The 18,866-nt window shown below is 39.6% G+C and overlaps 4 protein-coding genes across 7 annotated transcripts; 2 read left to right on the plus strand and 2 right to left on the minus strand.

The window, feature by feature from the left end:
• Positions 1-472: 472 nt before the first annotated feature.
• Positions 473-2,447, minus strand: LOC126609567 (omega-hydroxypalmitate O-feruloyl transferase-like). Its single transcript, XM_050277411.1, has 3 exons — positions 2,286-2,447; positions 1,585-2,055; positions 473-1,504 (listed from the first exon to the last, which is right to left on the minus strand). Exons 1-3 carry the CDS (start codon positions 2,286-2,288, stop codon positions 644-646), a joined length of 1,335 nt encoding a protein of 444 aa, XP_050133368.1. The 5' UTR covers positions 2,289-2,447; the 3' UTR covers positions 473-643.
• A 797-nt stretch (positions 2,448-3,244) lies between these two features.
• On the minus strand, positions 3,245-7,418 carry LOC126612677 (actin-related protein 2). Of its 2 annotated transcripts, XM_050281140.1 has the most exons (15): positions 7,235-7,415; positions 6,942-7,052; positions 6,632-6,766; positions 6,472-6,543; positions 6,265-6,343; positions 5,909-5,958; positions 5,630-5,733; positions 5,454-5,522; positions 5,288-5,351; positions 4,925-4,993; positions 4,635-4,718; positions 4,476-4,534; positions 4,089-4,155; positions 3,760-3,843; positions 3,245-3,627 (listed from the first exon to the last, which is right to left on the minus strand). In XM_050281140.1, exons 1-15 carry the CDS (start codon positions 7,274-7,276, stop codon positions 3,547-3,549), a joined length of 1,170 nt encoding a protein of 389 aa, XP_050137097.1. In that variant the 5' UTR covers positions 7,277-7,415; the 3' UTR covers positions 3,245-3,546. The 2 variants fall into 2 exon arrangements, with proteins under 2 accessions (XP_050137097.1, XP_050137098.1); XM_050281141.1 differs by lacking the exons at positions 6,472-6,543; positions 6,632-6,766 and having other exon boundaries at positions 7,235-7,418.
• Positions 7,419-8,523: 1,105 nt separating this feature from the next.
• LOC126610380 (60S ribosomal protein L7a-2) lies at positions 8,524-10,590 on the plus strand. Its single transcript, XM_050278441.1, has 7 exons — positions 8,524-8,669; positions 8,799-8,849; positions 8,984-9,185; positions 9,550-9,719; positions 9,814-9,942; positions 10,029-10,121; positions 10,249-10,590. The coding sequence occupies exons 1-7, from the start codon at positions 8,667-8,669 to the stop codon at positions 10,378-10,380; spliced, it is 780 nt and encodes a 259-aa protein (XP_050134398.1). The 5' UTR covers positions 8,524-8,666; the 3' UTR covers positions 10,381-10,590.
• A 747-nt stretch (positions 10,591-11,337) lies between these two features.
• Positions 11,338-18,381, plus strand: LOC126610378 (uncharacterized). 3 transcript variants are annotated; one of them, XM_050278439.1, is made up of 11 exons: positions 11,338-11,743; positions 12,216-12,278; positions 12,423-12,514; positions 12,992-13,831; positions 14,003-14,099; positions 14,189-14,347; positions 14,450-14,562; positions 14,681-15,098; positions 15,188-17,326; positions 17,406-17,478; positions 17,683-18,381. In XM_050278439.1, exons 1-11 carry the CDS (start codon positions 11,668-11,670, stop codon positions 18,107-18,109), a joined length of 4,497 nt encoding a protein of 1,498 aa, XP_050134396.1. In that variant the 5' UTR covers positions 11,338-11,667; the 3' UTR covers positions 18,110-18,381. The 3 variants fall into 3 exon arrangements, with proteins under 3 accessions (XP_050134396.1, XP_050134395.1, XP_050134397.1); XM_050278438.1 differs by having other exon boundaries at positions 11,339-11,743; positions 12,216-12,281; XM_050278440.1 differs by lacking the exon at positions 12,216-12,278 and having other exon boundaries at positions 11,339-11,743.
• The last annotated feature ends 485 nt before the right edge of the window (positions 18,382-18,866 follow it).

Here is an 18,866-nt window from a genome sequence, read left to right on the forward strand (position 1 = left end):
CCGTCACACTGAACAATCTCTCCATACATCATTCTCAATTTCTCACGTGTGCGACAGTCTAAGGTTGTTTATTACTTTCCATATAATTTCTTGACCAGGTTGTTTTATCTCCATCGAACATATTGTTAAATTCACGGTACATATTAAATACACCCTACATATTTTCTCGTACCCTAACTCCTCATACCTTACGCAGCACTCTTCACGTACACACACCTCGTATCAACCTGGCGCATCCTATGTTCTCCTCAATGCAGCAATTCCGTCATCTCTTTAGGTCTCGTATTCGTTCTTCCCTTCATTATTGTTGCTCATGTTGAACAAGAATTTCAAGAAAACCCTTGGACATTTATAGTTGATAAATCATCAACCAAGTCTCTAGGCACGCACCAGAGCACGAGCCTGGAAATTAGTATTATTTTCTTTTATTATAAATGATATTTTTGCTCTAATTACAGCAAAAGATGATAAATGAACCATCAATCAACAACTCAAAGCATATCAGCAATCTCACTGACTGTATGCATAAATTTTTGCAGCAGTACACAAACAAATAATAAAAAGATTACAACAAGTGACAATGATTTCGAAATACAAGAGCTTTAGTTTGAAAAAACAATTTCGCGCCGATGTTGTTTGAACTCTAGACGTTCATCAGTTCTTGAAAGACATTCATGGCAGAAGCTGGAAGCCCCAAAAGCACGTTTATGATCTTCTTTTCCGTCCCATTAGAAAGGAACAAGATCACTTCCTTCTCCGGCAATGCCACCGGACCCGATAGCACGGGCTCTCCCCAACCAAAATCAGTGGTGTAGAACGACAGCTTAGACCAAGTCGTGATCAAGAGTGTGGAGGCCAACGAAGGCCTAGCTCGCGTCAGCTCGAAATAATCTATGGCAGATCTCATGTAACTGTCAGTGACCATCTTGATTGCATCTTGAACGAGTCCGACTGCATTTGACAGCGGCTTGTCCAGCAAGTCACCTGCCTGGCAGATGGAATTTGTCAGCACAATGCCGTTGCCAAAGTACCCTTTTGGCAGCGGCGGCCTGAATTTAGGCCTCCCGTCAACAGCAAACAGGAGCTTTATTTGTTGCTCAGGCAGCAGATTTAGCGCTCTGGTCCGAGCTTTCCACACGAATGCAGAGAGGGCTTCGAAAGTAGTGCAATTTTCAAGCGCCCCCTCTTCCCTGGCCTTCATTTTGAGTTTTTCAAGCTTCTCACTGTCGAAACTGAAGGATCTGTACAGCATTTTTTCCTCACAAAGGTCATTGTTGGTGCTACAAGTGCGGGTAATCTCTGAGAATTCATGATGCGGGTACTCTATCCTAGGTGGGTTTCGCGCCTTGAGTATGCTTCTGTCTAAAAACGGAGGAGCTGTCAATGGCAAACCTCTGGCAATTTTACCCCACGAGTTCACGAATTCCATTGCACCGATGCCATCAAACATACAATGATTCATGCACAGGCCAAGAGAAAATCCTCCACATTTGAATTTAGTCACCTAATAAAATCATCATTTATTTATGAATGCAAATTCAAGATACAATAAGTGAAATGTAACGAAGAGATTCAAGTACAAACCTGAACCACCAGAGGAGGCATCTCCAGTATGTTTTTTGCACCCGGAACATCATAAACCAGCTTCCCAAGAGTCTCGGGGTCCGGCTTTGTTGTGTCACCAATCTCTTCTATCGCGCAATCTGTTTCAGCCTCGACGAAAACAGCTCCTTCCCCCGTGCAATCCACAATGAGCTTTCCCTCCGCGCTAATTGCTAACCGCCCAGCAAGAGGGTAGTAGTGGACAAGAACCTTCTTCAAAGCATCCTTGATCACTTCCCCTGCCTCGTCATTTCCCTTATCATCCGACTTGAAGCAGTAAATAGTACGAACAGTCACCGCAATGTTTTGGTCAAGGTTCGAGAGGAAGTACAAACCCTTCTCCGTTTCAACTGCAGGGGAAACCAGAGTTGGCTCTCCTTGCTTCACTCTCAGCTCGAACGCGTCACCATTGGTGGTGTTGTCCATCGCGACAGACTTTCCGAATTCAGCAACCTGAAAACACAGTATCAAAAAATGCAGAGAAAAAGAAGAAGCAAGTTTGCAAAGAATTTAGGGCTCGTTTGGTACTGCTTCTTTAGGAAGCATTTCTGCTCATAAACGTTTGCTAGAAGTACTTTTATTAGAAACACTTGGAAATTTTTAGAGGAAACACTCTGTCAGAAGCACTTAGCCCTCGAAGCAGTTCCAAACAAACCTTTAATATGAGTTATGAGAGAACAAACCATGTGAGCAAGCTGACGAATGGAAAGGAGAGTTCTGTAAAAAGCTGAAAGGAATGCTCAAAAACTCGAATGAAGAAACCGAAAATTGATGAGGGCGGAAAAGGGAATGGCTCTGGAGGTTTCAGAAGGACTGGAGGAGCAGGATAAATATAGAAAGGTGGAATGGACCAACTTATCTTGTATTACTTGTTTAAGAAAGAGAATATAATGGTGGAAAGGGACAGGTAGTTGTGCCTGAAACCTGAGTGATAATCCAAATGTTTCGGGCAACGATACGACACGACACTGCAGATGCTGCGTTTTTCATCTGGAAAATATGAATGTAGGGCAGGCAGATGGGTGAGGGTAGGCCACTGATACCGAAACCTAACACGCCAGATAAGAGATTGATGTCATAAAGAAGGGGTAGGGGATTATTTGGTGGGGTTGGTATCCAAATTCCATAACCCCTCTTTGGTTGGTTTATTCTCTTACTACAAGTTTTTAATTTTTTGGGTCAGTGGTCTCTTGTTACAAGTTATCACATAACAATGCCCCATCTTTGCTTCTCAGATCTCATTTTTGTAATTTTCTTTCCCGCCGGACTCGTAATTCCGGTGATCATCATGGTCGAAATGGCGAAGGTACAAATAAAACACGCTCAAATCTTTGTCTGAAAGTGTATTAGGTTGCTTTTTAACAAACAGAGTGACATGCTCTACCTTTCGAACTTAGAAGACCAAGTCCAAGAGCAGGAAAGGAGCAACTAGAAAGGATTCCGGGAAAGATGAATGATTAACCAACTGCGAGTTTTCTAATGGGTTTAGTTACGTCTTTAATATAAATTAGAAGAACCAATTTTCAGATGCGAAGTATCAAGCATGTCGTGGAAGTAGAATATAAAACGATAGTTTTCTAGTTTGGATACTTTGTATTATCACGCAAGGAGAGAGAGAGAGAGAGAGAGAGAGAGAAGGGTGTATAAAACTTGTCGCTGACAAACAAATTGTATTGGAAACAGAGTTAGAAATACAAAAGAATCTCTACAATTTTACGGTATACATTTCCAGCCATACTGATACAACATCACACAAACTCTTTGCACTCGGCTCATAGGTAGCTTGCACAAAACTTATCAAAAGTCAACAAATTCCTATAGGTTACTCAGGATAGCAATCGATATTTCAATGTCAAGGCCTCGCATGGTTTTGCTTGTTGCTTTTCCATTCCAACAACTGATACTGAACACAGCTAAGCGGGTGGCAAACTGACCTCGAAAAAGTCATGCCTGACCACACTTGCTTAGACAAGCAACTCCTTCTTCTAGATAATCCTCCCTCGTGATCCAAAATTCAGGAGCATCCTGCATGTGTTAACCCCACCACATTGAAATTTTCTTAGATGGCTTGCAGTTACCCATCTCCAATGTGGGATATCAATGACATCATATGGAAACTCGATCTAAAAGGTAGAGAGGACAAACAATGTAATGTACCTTCATAATTCCCGCAAGGACTGCACCACCTAGATACACCATGTGCTTTCTTCGTGGAGGATCTTCAATTCGCAATCGCAATTTCTGTTCACCACAAATTTTAGAGCGTGAGAAATAGAACGACTGAGCTCAGTCTATTATGCCAGATTCAACTTGATGATATTCTTTCGAATCACTAATTTTTTTATATCAATTGGGATATCCCGACCTATACATGGTCAGTTTAGTACCACTTCAATACCAACATAATACACACGGTATGTTTCGTATTTTTTAAAAGCTCGGTTTGTTCCCTTTCTTATCCATGAAACACAAAACTCTTATCTTACCTTGAGTCCATCTTTGTTACCCTTCAAAACAACGTCAAGATAACGGTCCAGTATTTCCTTCTCCAAACTGAAGAAACACCACATTTAATATCAGAATTTCATCAATTTCAAACCAATCTTTAATAAGAAAACAAGATGCCCATAGGACGAAAAAGAATTCAACTTTTAATGTAAAAAAAAACTGTTTTTTTTTTTTTTTTTTTTGAGTACATCCATATTTTTACACTAAGGGGAGGGAGAGTTCTGGCTAAGCCACACAATGTCAACCTAATTTTAATTTCTTTTTAATAACAGAAAATTGACATGCCATGTCAGATATAACGCGAAAAAACTACTTCAAACAAGAAACTTATAATCCAAGTGATGCAGAGAAGGGTAAGATATTACCGACTGGGTAATCCAGGATACATCGTGCTCCCTCCACTTAAAACAATATGCTGGTAGAGCTGCAACAAATGCAATAAAGTCATACAATCAATGACAGGAAGTCAAATGGATAAAGAACTAATCAATGCTAATTTGCAATCGGATTCATATAGGTACTACCATCATCCTGTTGTCAATATCCATTTCCTGAATACAGCGGAATACCATGTCAGCCATTCCATCACCTTCAACATCTATAAGTTCCTGTACAAGGAAAAAATTAATGAGTATTAAAAGACTTCAACCTGTTACAAACTTTTTCTCCAAACCCAGAATTGCAGGTGCTAATATCACTTTGAAGAGGTACAATTTGAGCAATTTAGATTAAAGACATTTGAGCAATTTTGTTGACTAGAGAAAAGTTTTAATAACCAACGTCAAGGAAAGAGCAAAGAAAACTGGAAAGTTACAGGAGTGAAAAGAGCCTCAGGAGCCTGGAACCTTTCGGTGCCAACTTTAATCACCCTTCCATCTGGCAGCTGAATAAACCATCACATATCAGAGTATTAGCATCAAAATATATATAACTCTTGATTAAAACTATATCGATACAATAAAAGAGGGAATCAAAGAGAAAAATGACAAACAAAAAACGAAGAATCACCAAAATAAGAAAAAATTGCTGGCATTAGAGCAAAGAAAGAGTGACATACAAAAAACATAAGCAAATAAAAGACGAACTTATAATATGGCTGCTCCCGACTATGTCTTTTCAGTCAAGCCATACATAGACGAATTGGATATCTAATGATATGCTACTGAAACTAACTTACAGTGTAATTTTTTACAAGTATGGTGGTTTCAAGTCCCAACTGATACTCCCTTTTGTAATCATAACTGCATCAAATTTGATACAAAAATTCATGAAATTAATGTTTCGACAACATTCCTCACCAAAAACGAAAAGTTCCATAACATAAGAATACAGGTTTTGTTTACCTAATATAGCAAAGCTTCTCCTTGATTTCCCTAACAGTCTCAAAATCAGCTGTCCTATTCATTGAATACCTTCACGAATAAAGTTACAATCCTCAGTCAAATGAAAGTTTCACCTAACAAATGAAAGATAATGCAAACCACATTGATCTTGCTAAGTATAAGCAAATGGTTCTCACCCCCTCCGTGAGAGCAAATCAACAAGATAGGATGTTATGTGTCGGCCAGCTACATTCATTCGCTTCGTAAGATGAGGAAATGAGTAGCCATCGACAACTGGAACCTAGAAGGTTGAGCAAATTAATTAAAAGTTGATATAGAGTTTGATTTCCCTTCAATTCCATTGCTGTGCAATATTTAACTAATCGCTAAAACATTTAACTACAGAGTGACACACTATGCAAGCTGTTGACAGTACTTTAAATACAAAACGTAGAAGTTATTTTTGAGGAATTTACCACATGTGTAACGCCATCACCAGAGTCAATAACTAATCCGGTTAGCAAGCCTGTAGAAAAACAAGGAAATAATGAAGCCCATGACCGAAAAAAAAAACAAAACTTTACCTAAGCATAAGTAGCAATGGTGGTTATAGTAATGTGATGACTGTTCCAACATATAATTCTGGCAAGTTATATTAAGTGCTTTCACTCTCCCCATCGATGTTTTCCAAGAATTTGAAAGTGCAATAGTCAAAAAGACATTTTTTTTTTGGTAGAAATAAGACGAAGAAAACCAAAAAGGGAGAAACAAAAGAAGTTGGGGGTAAAAACAACATCATAAGCATTTAACCTTTAATCATCTCTATAAGCACCTTGAGCATACAACGTTAAAACAGCTTGAATTTGAATGAAGACACCAGCAAAATTGTACTTCTCAAACATGGTCTCAACCTGAAATATCGAATCAAGACGAATCATGAAATACCAACAACGCCATAATTAACGATATATACTATGGTACAGGTATGGTTACCAAAACAAATTACTACTTTAGAAAGAAATTGCAAAAAAAAAAAAACCATTTTTTCACGGTTCTTTGAAGGATTAAGAGGCGGGTCTGTGAGTAATATCTGACACTCAGTAGGATCTATCTGTTGACAGAAAATACACAACATATTATTAACAATCCGAATGAAACTATAATATCGAAATTGACAATCAAAAGCAGCAAGAGTTTACCTTTAGTTCACTGTAGAATGCATGGTCCCAGACATGGCCCATATCATCCCAGTTTTGCACAATGCCATTGTTAACCGGGTAATTTATATCCAATTGATGCCGAAATTCGGCGCAAGCTTCTCCAACAATGACATCCTAAACGCAGTTATAAAATTTAAGAAAAAAAGGGCTCTCAGAACTCATAACTAATCACTAATCACTAATCACTAATCACTCAATCACATTAAGAACATAATAAAATTCTTAACCTTGATCAGAGCTCGAACAAAAAGATCAAAACTTGTAATGAAAAGATTATTAAAGTATCAACCTTGATTTCTTGTTCCATAAGTGATTCCTCGTAGCGAAGCAGTGGCCTTCCAACTACGCAAGGGAACACAGAGGTGGGAAAGTTCTCTCCAGCAAATCCACATTTCACATACTGCAAATTAAATCAAACAAAATAAACAAAACCCACAAAATAAAGTATGATCCCAACACCTACAGATCCCAAACGGATGTCAAAATTTGCCGGATCGTTGAAATCTTCCAACACAGATTAGAATATAAGTGCTTTTTCTGTATGTGTGAGGGAAAGCAGAAAAGCTAGCGAGAGGAGTGTACCCCGGTGCCATTGTCGCACACGACGACGTTTCGACTGTTCATGTTCAGCTGCTGCTGTTGATAGTTTGTTGCTGTTTGTGCTGGTTTTTCGTCTACTGCATTTTCTTCAACCCGAAGTTCGTCCAACTGCAGGAGAGAGGGTGTGACGGGATTTCTGCGTAGTCGCGATTCGCGAAGTTAGAAAAAAGGAGCCAAACAAAAACGAGGACGACGTCGTATCCATAATTTTTTGCAAGTGATACTGTTTATTTTTGGAACTAAACCAATTCTATTCCATTACTTGAGGGAGGTTTATTTTTCTTTTTTTTTTAATTTAAAAAAAACGATAGCATTAGTGTGTAAAATTGTTAGTTGTTGCCACTTAGTACTACGGTTTAATGATATTCATTTTCACTTGTAAGTGAGAGATCTTATGTTCGATTATCTCAAAAATCGAATTTGAACAATATTATTGCCAACTTATTGTGAGATTAAACGCACCATCTTCCCCTTAGTATAGGTAATATCGTTTGTTAACAAAAATTGTTAATTGTTGGCATTGTTAATTGTTGGCGGGAGAGGGTGATCGGTGAAGATTAAATTTGCACAAGAGTGCATATGTATAATTGTTTTGCATCATTGCGGTAAAGCATGCATGGAGGTTATTACTTAATAGAGGTGAGGTTAAAAAATATTATATATTGACTTATTTATCCTTAATGAATGTTGTATTTTCTAAATAGGATATTTTGGCTGCTAAGTATTTTATTTTATTACATATATCTCGCAAGTTCAAAGACTTGACATTAATTCTAAAACTAAAGTATTGTTCAAAACAACTTTAGAGAAAATTTTAGTTCATCTTAAACTTTAGAGAAAATTTTAGTTCATCTTAAACTAAAGTATTGCATATTTTTGTACTCATTGAAAATTATTATTATACCGAGACGTGTTTTCTTAATATGAGACAAAAAAATTATAACTTATTGCAATGTGAAGTTTATTTCTATGCTATACATAATTGATCCCAAATTGGGACCGTAAATTTTTATGACTTGAGATTGCTCCTTTATAGAGATGATTGTGATATTTTACGTGATAATTTTAACACGATCATTTTTACTTCCCGCACAACTTTTTAGTTTTTTAAATATTTGTTTGCTCTCCATCGCCAGTCTTAGAAGCTAGGGTTAGTAAGGTTAAGTTAAATTATGGGCCTCGGGTCCCATTCATGGGCCTCGGGTCCCATTCTTAGGGCGATATGCCCAAATATTTTATATTGGGTCTGGTTATGCTTTACGATGCCCACAGGGCATCGCTTTAACTCAGCTGAAGGCCCAGCCCGTACAGTCACTGTTTGTTAATGTATAAATCGTGAGCCTTTCTTCTAGGGTTTACGCTGTTCAAAAGAGTTTCAGGGCTACCAAGCAGGTCGAAGCAGCAGCCTCCGTAAATGGTGAGTATTTGCTCCCTCTCCGTCATCCTCCGCCTCCCATTCCATCTCGGTCGCGTAGAATCGTCAATCAATCATCACGCCTTTATGTTCTACTGACATATTCATATTTTCTCGACCTTAATTACGCAGGCCCCCAAAAGAGGCGTAAAAGCTCCAGTTGCAGCTTCCAAGAAGAAGACGGTATGTATCTTCTGTTTATATATATATATATATATATATATATGTGCGAATATATGTTTATATTATATATGATGATTTTGCGATTTGGTTCTATGGTGATTGTGATGGGTGGCGCTGTGTGGTGATTTTTATAGGACAAGGTTGTGAACCCGCTGTTTGAGAAGCGCCCGAAGCAGTTCGGTATCGGTGGGGCATTGCCACCGAAGAGGGATCTGACCCGGTTCGTGAAATGGCCCAAGGTGGTTCAGATTCAGAGGAAGAAGAGGATCCTCAAGCAGAGGTTGAAGGTTCCTCCAGCTTTGAACCAGTTCACCAAGACCCTCGATAAGAACCTCGGTATTTTTCGATAACTCTCTTGCGTATTAAGCATTTTATCTATTTATGTTTTTGGAGTATATCAATGAGAATGTGCCAATGACAAGTTTCTGAAATTTATCTTCCTAGATGTGATGTGATGTGATGTGATGTTACAACCAATCTTTTCTAGCGTACATTTTACGGCACAGTGTAATTTGTTTCATTGTGTAGAAGAAAATGTGAAATGATGATAGCTATTTTAAGTTATTGTATTGCGGATATGGCAACTCGTTGCTGCGTTCCCAAATTGTTTTGTTATTGTATTGTGATGGCCTTCGTTGTTTCTGCCGTATTTTTATTGGAGTGCTCAAATTATAATGTTGTCTATTGTACCTGTGTGCAGCCACCAGCCTGTTCAAGATGCTTCTCAAGTACAGGCCAGAGGACAAAGCTGCAAAGAAGGAGCGCCTTTTGAAAAGGGCCCAGGCCGAGACCGAAGGGAAAACTGTTGAGGCCAAGAAGCCTATTGTTGTGAAATATGGTCTCAACCACGTGACTTACCTGATTGAGCAGGTCTTGTTCTCTGCCGTGTGCATGTGTTTTATGTTCCTTGTTACGGCATTTGTATTTTGTGTAACATGTTTATGCAACTGTGTTTTACTTGCAGAACAAGGCCCAGCTTGTTGTTATTGCGCACGATGTTGACCCAATAGAGTTGGTTGTCTGGCTTCCTGCGTTATGTAGGAAGATGGAAGTCCCATATTGCATTGTGAAGGGCAAAGCACGCTTGGGATCGGTAATATATTCTTATATTTCTGCATTATTTGATTGTTTTAAATCGTTTGTCTATATATATGGACTAAGAACAAACCCTTATTTCAGATTGTCCACAAGAAAACTGCATCAGTTTTGTGCTTGACAACAGTCAAGAACGAGGATAAGTTGGAGTTCAGCAAGGTCTTGGAGGCAATCAAGGTGGGATATAATTAAATTCCTTGTGAAATTTCTTTAAGCTGTTGTTTGACTGCTCCATAGTGCTTGCGTTGTCCATGATTTGATCGATCGCTTTGTTTAATCGTTGTGGTATCTCACTTTGTTGCAGGCCAACTTCAATGACAAGTACGAAGAGTACAGGAAAAAGTGGGGAGGGGGCATCATGGGTTCCAAATCCCAGGCAAAAACTAGGGCGAAGGAGAAGCTCCTTGCGAAGGAAGCTGCTCAAAGGCTGAACTAAGTCTGGTTGTTTTTGTATTTCTTCTTACCTAGGAAAAATTGTCAAGTCTGCTTCTAGATTTGTGAGTGTTCGAAGTTTATTTCGATCAATCGCTGAGGTTTTCCGTTTCCTTTAAATGCCGCAATGTTGTTTAGCTGTTTTGATTAGACTCAATGGACATGCCGATTTTGGTACGGTTTTTGGAATATCTATTGATGACCATTTATATTATGTTGTATGATTTCAGTTTCTTCACCACAAACCTTGTGCTGTATGCTTACTTCGTATAACGCTATAGAATTATATTTTTGTATTCTGTGAAGAAAACGCGTGTTTTGGAACAGCTAAAAGTGTTCTTTGATGTTTAGAATTGGGTTTGGCTAGAAGTTCTTTTTGTGAATAGAAGCACTTTTGATCATGTGAGAAATTTGCTTTTCGATGATATTAGTGCTTCTTGGAGAGGAGTTTCAATAAGTTTTGATTTTCAAGAAAAATTAGAAGTGCTTTTTACATGTGATCTTTCAAAGGAGATGATTTTGAAATGTCTGACATTTTGAATGGCGACGGAAATTAGTGAATATTGAAAGAAAAACTAATGAAAAATACTTTAAAATTGATTTTTAGTCTAAAAATATGAAGGAAATTCTAATTAGTGAATATTGAAAGAAAAATTAATGAGAAATGTTTGAAAATTGATTTTTTAGTTTAAAAATATGATTTTTCGATAAAATGAACAGTTACAGAACTTTTCGTTAAAGATCCTTAAAGGATAAGTACCACAACTTAAAAGTCATAATAATGAGTTTATTGATGTTGCCGTAGTAACCGAAAAAAAATGTTTGCCCAACAAGATAAAAAAATTGCATTTGAGAAAGATTTACAAAAAATATTTTCCAAAACTAATAATTTGTTAAATTGTAAAAAGTTTTTAACTGAAAAAACAAATTTCAGTCCCCCGATATATGCATATATAGATTTTTGCAAGATCTCCACAAAATTTACACTTCGCTTTGGCTGTTCTGATCATACCAACCCAAACCCTCACCCTCTCTCCTTCTCTCCCTCTGCGACATCTCTCCCGCTCTCTCTCCCATTTGGCAACCCTGCAATTCCCCAAACCCTAGAAATCTGTCTCTCTGTCTTCCTCCCATTTCACCCACCTGCAACTGCAAGTGTTCGCTTGCAGAGGCTAATTCCGCTTTGGCGCTTTCCCCTCTCTCTTGCCGCATCTCGAAGCACGATTGGCTGCGCTCTCGTCTCCGTCATTCGCCTGCCAATTTTCTGCAATTCGAATCGTTTTGGTCTCCGATGGCGCACGGAAAAGTCAGTCTCCCTCAAGATCTCCTCCCCTCGAATCTGGTCGATTCACACTTCTCCGCCAAAGGTTTGCGTTCTTCTGCGTTTTTCAATCCGTATCTCTTCTCGCTGCATCGATTTTCTCTGTTGCTTCCGCATCATTGTCTTCCTTGCTCGATTTAAATCGCATTCAAATCTACACCTATATATATATATATCTGTATTCTTTAGAATGTTGTGTGATGAAGGCTTTTGGATGTTCTTGATATCGTTATGGCTTTGCTTTTCGATGTTAATTTGGGAACGAAATTTGGGATAATTTTGTTGCCACGGTGCTCATGTCATCTTCCTTTCTGTTCTGTCCTTCATTTTAGTGCTGGTACAGTGCAAGAGTCTTTCCGTCTGTCTTCTATTAGCAGTTCATTGGAGTATTTGAACACTGTTTTTTCCACCTATTTTATTTTTACTTTCGATAGTGAACCTCTTGGATTTGTAAATCATGGACAATCTGATTTCGAAGAATGCATGTAAATATCTATCTTTTCTGTTTGCCATCTTAGATGAAGCCTTCCAAGGAAACATTGAGGAGAAGGCGCTAACGGGGTCCCTTGACATGTCAATTGGTGGTTGTGCTTCCTTTCTTATTATCCATTGTTTTTCCCATGTTCAATTTTGTTCACCTCATTGGCTATCATTTTACTGTATTTTTCTTTATGATTAAAGTGTGAGCCTGCCAGTTAATTAGTTTAACATGGTCCTAATTGCAGATCAAGTTGCCTCAGACAGCAGCATCCCTTTGTCTCCCCAGTGGCTGTATGCTAAACCAGATTCCAAGACACTGGCAACTGGAGCATCAGGAGTATGTACATTTTAATTCTTCTCTGAAATTTCTTGTGCTGCTGTTAATTATTTAAAAGTAATTTGAAATAAAACTTAAATGTTAGTGTGGGCTGAGCATACAACTAGATTTACATTTCTAGCCTTTGATATCTTTACCCCTCTGGTGATTGCTGTCAGAAAATACTTTGATATCTTTACCCCTCTCTCTCTCAGAAGACCATAGTTTGGTGAATTCTACTAATTTAAATGCACTATAGTGGTTTTCAGCCTCTCAATTTGGGTTTTGGCCTATGCTTGTGGGGATTTTCTTAATGTGTTTTAAGCCGTGTATCTGATCTAGTGGTTGAATTGAAAAAGGACAATGAGTTGTGATAGGAGTGAATTATTATGTTTTCAACAATGATTGGAAGGATGTAGATTTTGTCTCTGTAAATGACTATAATTCGCCTTGTTTTCTGCTGTCATTATCTGTTTCTGAATACCGATAAAATGACAGGAAATGCATGCAAATGATTCTCTGTCTCATGGAAACTCAACTGATCCCAATTCGAGAGACATTTGGCGTGTAGATGGATCTCAGGAGAAAAAAGATTGGAAGAGGAGTGCACCTGATTTAGATAGTAGCCGCCGCTGGCGTGAAGAGGAGAGAGAAACAGGCTTACTTGGTAGGAGAGATCGAAAGAAAGAAGATCGCCGTGTAGGTGCTAGTCTAACGAGGGATGCTACTGAGAATACAGCAGAAGATCGCCGTGTAGGTGCAACTTCAACTAAGGATGCTGCAGAAAATAAAGTATTGTCTTCTGACCGCCGGAATGAATCCCGAAGAGATAACAAATGGTCATCAAGGTGGGGGCCTGAAGATAAAGACAAGGACTCTCGGATAGAGAAAAGGGCTGAGGTTGAGAGGGAAGATGTACATGCTGAGAAGCAGTCTTTTTCCAATAGCAACCGTGCAGCTTCTGAGCGTGATAGTGATTCTCGTGATAAGTGGAGGCCGCGCCATCGCATAGAGGTTCAACCAGCTGGGGCAGCCCCATATCATGCTGCACCAGGATTTGGGATGGCTCGGGGGCGTGTGGAAAAAGTAGGATTTGCTGCTGGACGAGGGAGGTCTAACACTGGATGCCTACAGACTGGCAAACCTGTTCTTGGAAAATCTGGCCATTTTGCTGATATGTATTGCTATCCCAGAGGAAAGCTCCTTGATATTTATCGCAAGCAAAAGAAGGACTCAACTTTTGATATTATGCCTGATGGGATGGAGCATGTATCACCAATAACCCAAGTGGGCTCGATTGAGCCATTGGCTTTTGTTGCACCTGATGCAGAGGAAGAGGTATATGGATTATTTTGTTAAATATTTATTTAAATGTTCACACATAGATGTATATAGAAATCTTGACATGCTTACTATCCATAAGGAATTGCTCTGAAGTTATCTTGGTTTTACAAGCAAGCACCGACTTGTTTCTCTGACCACCATTAACTGCTGATGTGATGCTTTCAGGCTGGTCTGGGAGATATATTGAAGGGAAGAATTACTAGCAGTGAAGTGGTATACAACTCGTCTGGGGACAAGAATGTATTAAATGAAGATGCTAAAGGTAGATAAGTTGCATTTTGTGGGACTCTTGCCTATTATCCTTATCATTTTTTCTTTTCTTTCTGATACTAGTTTTTTCCACCTATTCAGGATCTAGCAATGTCACTTTAAGCAAGGAGGAAGGACACTTTGCAGCTAACCCAGAACAAAATGTCCAATCTGCCGAAAAGGTCATTTTGAACAATTCTTTTCCAGTTACTGTCGCTGAGGTGTCACCTATTTGTGGCTTACAAACACATATGTTAAAGGGTAAGGAAAAACTTTTGTAGACCTTATCTTTCTTTCTGGTTCGTTTAAACTATTGGTATTACTGCTTCTTGTATTTTAATACACTGTTTACACTTTCTCCAGAATGTGTTGCTACTGAAGATGAGCAGAAAGTTCTGACGGTCACAGCAGCGGCAGATAGGGAGATTGGTCCTAGTAATGATGATGCTAACTCAAGAAGTTCAGGGTGCCAGGAGGTAGGAGATTTTGGTCTCTTGAAGCATCCTTTGTTGGACTGCTTTAAATTTGTTACAGTTTAAGTCGATAGCCAGTTTCCTGATGATTCAAGCTCCCTTTTCATTTTCCATTTTTCAGCAAACCTCAAGCAGTGATCATCACTATTTCAAGAGCAATGAGGACGCCCTTCTATTGGAAAGAATTGTCTCACCTGAGGATATGAGTTTGTGCTACCTTGATCCTCAAGGGAATATCCAGGGGCCTTTCCTGGGGATCGATATAATTGCATGGTTTGAGCAAGGATTTTTCGGAATTGACTTGCCAGTTCGTTCATTTGATGCTCCCAATGGATCTCCTTTCCAAGAACTTGGTGAAGTGATGCCACATCTGAAAACTAAATCCGGGCCTGTCTCCGACTCTAGTTTGCCTACTCAATTAGAGCCATTGGGTGCTGTTGGAGGCAGCTTGGACGAGAGAATATCTGCTCCAAACTATGATGGGGGGTCTGCTATTCTAAACAATCAAGGCATTCAGAATGTTGTTGCAGAAGATGAGGGTGTGTTGTGTTTCTTGTTTTTACTTTTCTATATTATTGTTTATGTCTACTACACTGTTTAATGGCTTCTTTCTTTTTGGTTTGTACAGAAATTGTATTTCCTGGAAGGTCTAAAGGCAGCAGTGATTGCCTTTTAAGGTCTTCACCTGACATTCATGGCTCATTTGCAAATCCTCCCAGCCTTCATTCCCATGCAAATGAAGTTTCGGAAACTAACATCCCTGATCAGCAGGACGAAAAGCTGCATCCTTTTGGCCTGTTGATGTCAGAGCTCGGAGGCAACTCACTTTTAAGGCCTGCTCAATCATCTCATTCGTTTTTCGGCATGGATGATCAGGTTCCTTTTAGAGATACCTTCGTTGAAGGTGCCACTGTTGCTAATCAGGATTCCCTTGGTGCCATGATTGATCAACCTTCCTTCGTGGAGACACGGCCTGATAATTATATAAAAAATAACGCCAATGTTAGTCTGGGTTCTATAGATTCTCCCCATTTACCTCACATGGGGCAAGCAAGCAATGGCTTTGACCCAGCAGAACATATAATGTCACAGAAGTTACTAAAAGAACAGCTTCAGCAGCTGAACCATCTTTCTCCATTTACTGTTGCACATAGTGCAGGAACAGGAGTGGACCGGTTCCCTGGATTTGGTTTTTCTGACAGCAAGAACCCTAATATCCAGCCGTCATTCCATCATCCAGTGGCAGATATGGAACATATTTTTGAAATGCAGCATCAGCAGCAGCATCAGTTGGAGCTTCGTCAGCAGCAACACGAGTTGGAGCTTCAGCAACAGCAGCGTAAGTTGGAGCGTCAGCAACAGCAGCGTTGGTTGGAGCTTCAGGAACACCAGCGTCAGTTGGAGCTTCAGGAACACCAACGTCAGTTGGAGATTCAGCGCCAGCATCAGTTGGAGCTGCAGCACCACCGTCAATTGGAGCTTCAGCAGCAGCAGCGTCAGCTGGAGCTTCAGCAACAGCGTCTCTTGCAGGATCAACTTCACCAACACCAAATGAAATTGCAGCAACAACAGAAATCTCAAGCTCAACACTTGCTCCTTGAACATTTTTTGCATCAACAGATGTCCGATTCTGGTTATGGGCAGTGGAAGGCAGATGCTACAAGAGGCAACCCTTTCGATCATTTACATTCAAGGAAGCACCTTCTAGATGACTTGCACCAGATGTCCCATTCCTCGAGGCATGATCCATTATTAGAGCACATCATCCAAGCAAATATAGGACGCCCGGGACAGACTGATTTCTTTGACCTGATATCTCAGGCCAAGCAAAGGAATATGCACACTTCGGAGCTGCAACCTCGTCTTCAGCAGCATGAGCTGCAGGCACATCAGTTGTCCGCAGCATTGAGGGAGCAACTGCAGATGGAAGGGGAAAGGCGTATCGGTGCGAACCGGTTTGTAGATGAAGCAAGCCAAGTTGTTAGGGATCCTGTTGGTCATCACCAGGCTCAGATGGTAGGATTTAGTTCTTCAGAAAATTACCAGCAACTTCCCACCCATGAACCGCAACTAAGCCATCTCAACTGGAATCATGCCATACGGGAGCGACTCCAGGGAGGGTTCTACGAACCTAACTCTCTGGAATTTGAGAGGTCATCTGTTCCTGCTAGTTCGCTTGGGATGAACTTGGATATTCTCAGTGCACGTGGGCAGGGTCTGGATGAGTTTTATTCGTCTCATCCATTTGGTTTGGAGCACTTGCCTTTTGGGAACAATGGACATCTGGAAGATGGCTCCGCTGAAGCACTTATACCGCATTCGCATCTTTATGCCGAGCAAACCCGCCGAGACTCAGAAGCTGCCATGGATTTTTCTGATGCAAATATATGGTCTTCATCCGATGGTGATAAAGAATCCTCAAAACAAATTTTTATGGACCTTCACCAAAAAATCGGTCGTCAATCTACACGGTTATCAGAAGTTGATTATCAGCATCACCTATCATCTTCTAGAAACCGGGGAGAATCTGTACATCATCCATTTAGTCTTCTCCCTGATCAAGCAGTTGGTATGAACAACTCTTTCACGGAAGGGCCCTTTACATCTAATCCCAGAGCATTTATGGAAGATTTATCAGAGTTGGAGGGAAATAATTGGAAGAAGCAGGTTGTGAAAAGCTATGAAGGCAACATGGTAGAACAAGAAGAAACATCAAGGGAACTTCATAGTAATGCCCATAGCAGGCAGAGTTCACTTAGCAGTGCTGGTAAATTGTCAAATAATCTTATTTCCTAGTTAGTCTCATCTTTATTTTGGACGAGTTTCAAACTCTTTTGATGGTACAGGGGGAGGTGGGAGTTTTTACAGCTCCGAGACAGGAATAGATAAACCGCTTGGAGAAGAGATTTCTAATGGGAGGTAATTTTCTATTCTTTTTCCTTTTTATGTGCAGTACTATTATTCGAATGTGTGTGCATCATTTTGAACATCCGGTATTCTCGAGTGATGTGCTTTTTGCTGGTTCATTGTGATATGACCAGGTTTATTTCATTGCCTATATATTGCATGTATACTATTGCTGTAGTGTCCGTCTCATTGTATTTTTTGATGGTACATTGACAGGCTGCCTTCTACTGTAACCAAAGGGTACGACAATGCTTTGCATAGACGCCGGGTTTTATCTTCCCAGGACGTTTTGTCTGAGGCAGCACTTTCTTTGCCTGTCAAACAAAGAAATCCAGCTGCAACCCAGGTCTCTGAAACGCAAGCATCTAGCAAGAATGATGCGCAATTTAGGAGGACTTCGTCTTACAGTGACGCTACAGTGTCCGAGGCATCATTCATAGACATGCTCAAGAAACCAGTCATTTCAGAGGCTGATGCAGCCAACAGAGCAGTGGCACTGGAGTCATCTGATGGAGGTGGCCAAGCGGGGCGGACTGGCAAGAAGAAAGGGAAGAAGGGAAGACAGATTGATCCTGCTCTCCTCGGCTTTAAGGTTTCCAGCAACCGGATCTTGATGGGCGAGATCCATCGCCTCAATGATTGATGCATAGTTTTCTCAGATTTAGGAGACATAGTGATCTCAGATTTTTTCGTTCCCGGTGTAAAAAATGTAGAGCTAATTCAAGAGACATGGTTATCTCAGATTTTTTTTTCCCCTTTTAGTTTTCCAATCCTCTGGATTCCAAGGTAGACCTTGTACATAGTTTTCTAACCGTTGCAGTGATTGACCGGATGTATAATGTAAATGGAGAAACAAAGTTCACTGATAAATGTCAATTTTTGTACGAGAGAATCGAAAATTTTATTTGACACCAATTTCCATTTTCCCTTGATTTCTTTTCTTTTCCTTTATTATTATTATTATTATTATTTATTTATTTATCTTACGTTTTTTGGTAAGCCGACAGCAGAATTATAAAAACACGAAACTTTATAGACTCTGCATTCAGTGTTTAAAGTATCCTTGAAAGTGTTGGTATTTATGTCGAAATATTTGAAAAATCAAAGATGGATATGGAAAGGCGATGAAATGCAAATTTTATTTTACATCGGCGAGATATATGATCACTAATGAATATCAACGATATGATTGGACAATTACTTATGTACGAATTTTCAAAACCGACTAAATATCGTGAGTGTTAACCTACATTTTTTTTTTTTTATCAAAAATGCAAATTATTTATTGTCGCTAAATATTTTCAGTGAGCATTAAAGAAAACTTTATAAGATATTTTGAAGCGGTTTTATGGTTTAATGATCAATGAATGTAAATGTGGTATGATATTTAAACCAAAAAC

Source organism: Malus sylvestris, chromosome 17 (genome assembly GCF_916048215.2).
Source record: "Malus sylvestris chromosome 17, drMalSylv7.2, whole genome shotgun sequence".
NCBI lineage: Eukaryota > Viridiplantae > Streptophyta > Magnoliopsida > Rosales > Rosaceae > Malus > Malus sylvestris.

Bases quoted from the DNA above. Each gene is read 5' to 3' on its own strand.
- LOC126609567 (XM_050277411.1), bottom strand. The intron at 1,505-1,584 runs GTTTGTACTTGA...TGATTTTATTAG, and splicing joins TGCCTCCTCTGGTGGTTCAG to GTGACTAAATTCAAATGTGG.
- LOC126612677 (XM_050281140.1), bottom strand. From the start codon at position 7,276: ATGAACAGTCGAAACGTCGTCGTGTGCGACAATGGCACCGGG. The intron at 6,544-6,631 runs GTAAACTCTTGC...TTCTGTCAACAG, and splicing joins CATTCTACAGTGAACTAAAG to ATAGATCCTACTGAGTGTCA. The intron at 4,719-4,924 runs GTAACTTTCCAG...TTCCTTGTACAG, and splicing joins CTGAGGCTCTTTTCACTCCT to GAACTTATAGATGTTGAAGG.
- LOC126610380 (XM_050278441.1), top strand. The intron at 9,186-9,549 runs GTATTTTTCGAT...ACCTGTGTGCAG, and splicing joins GACCCTCGATAAGAACCTCG to CCACCAGCCTGTTCAAGATG. The intron at 9,943-10,028 runs GTAATATATTCT...CCCTTATTTCAG, and splicing joins GCAAAGCACGCTTGGGATCG to ATTGTCCACAAGAAAACTGC.
- LOC126610378 (XM_050278438.1), top strand. From the start codon at position 11,668: ATGGCGCACGGAAAAGTCAGTCTCCCTCAAGATCTCCTCCCCTCGAAT. The intron at 12,282-12,422 runs GTTGTGCTTCCT...TCCTAATTGCAG, and splicing joins CCTTGACATGTCAATTGGTG to ATCAAGTTGCCTCAGACAGC. The intron at 12,515-12,991 runs GTATGTACATTT...ATAAAATGACAG, and splicing joins TGGCAACTGGAGCATCAGGA to GAAATGCATGCAAATGATTC.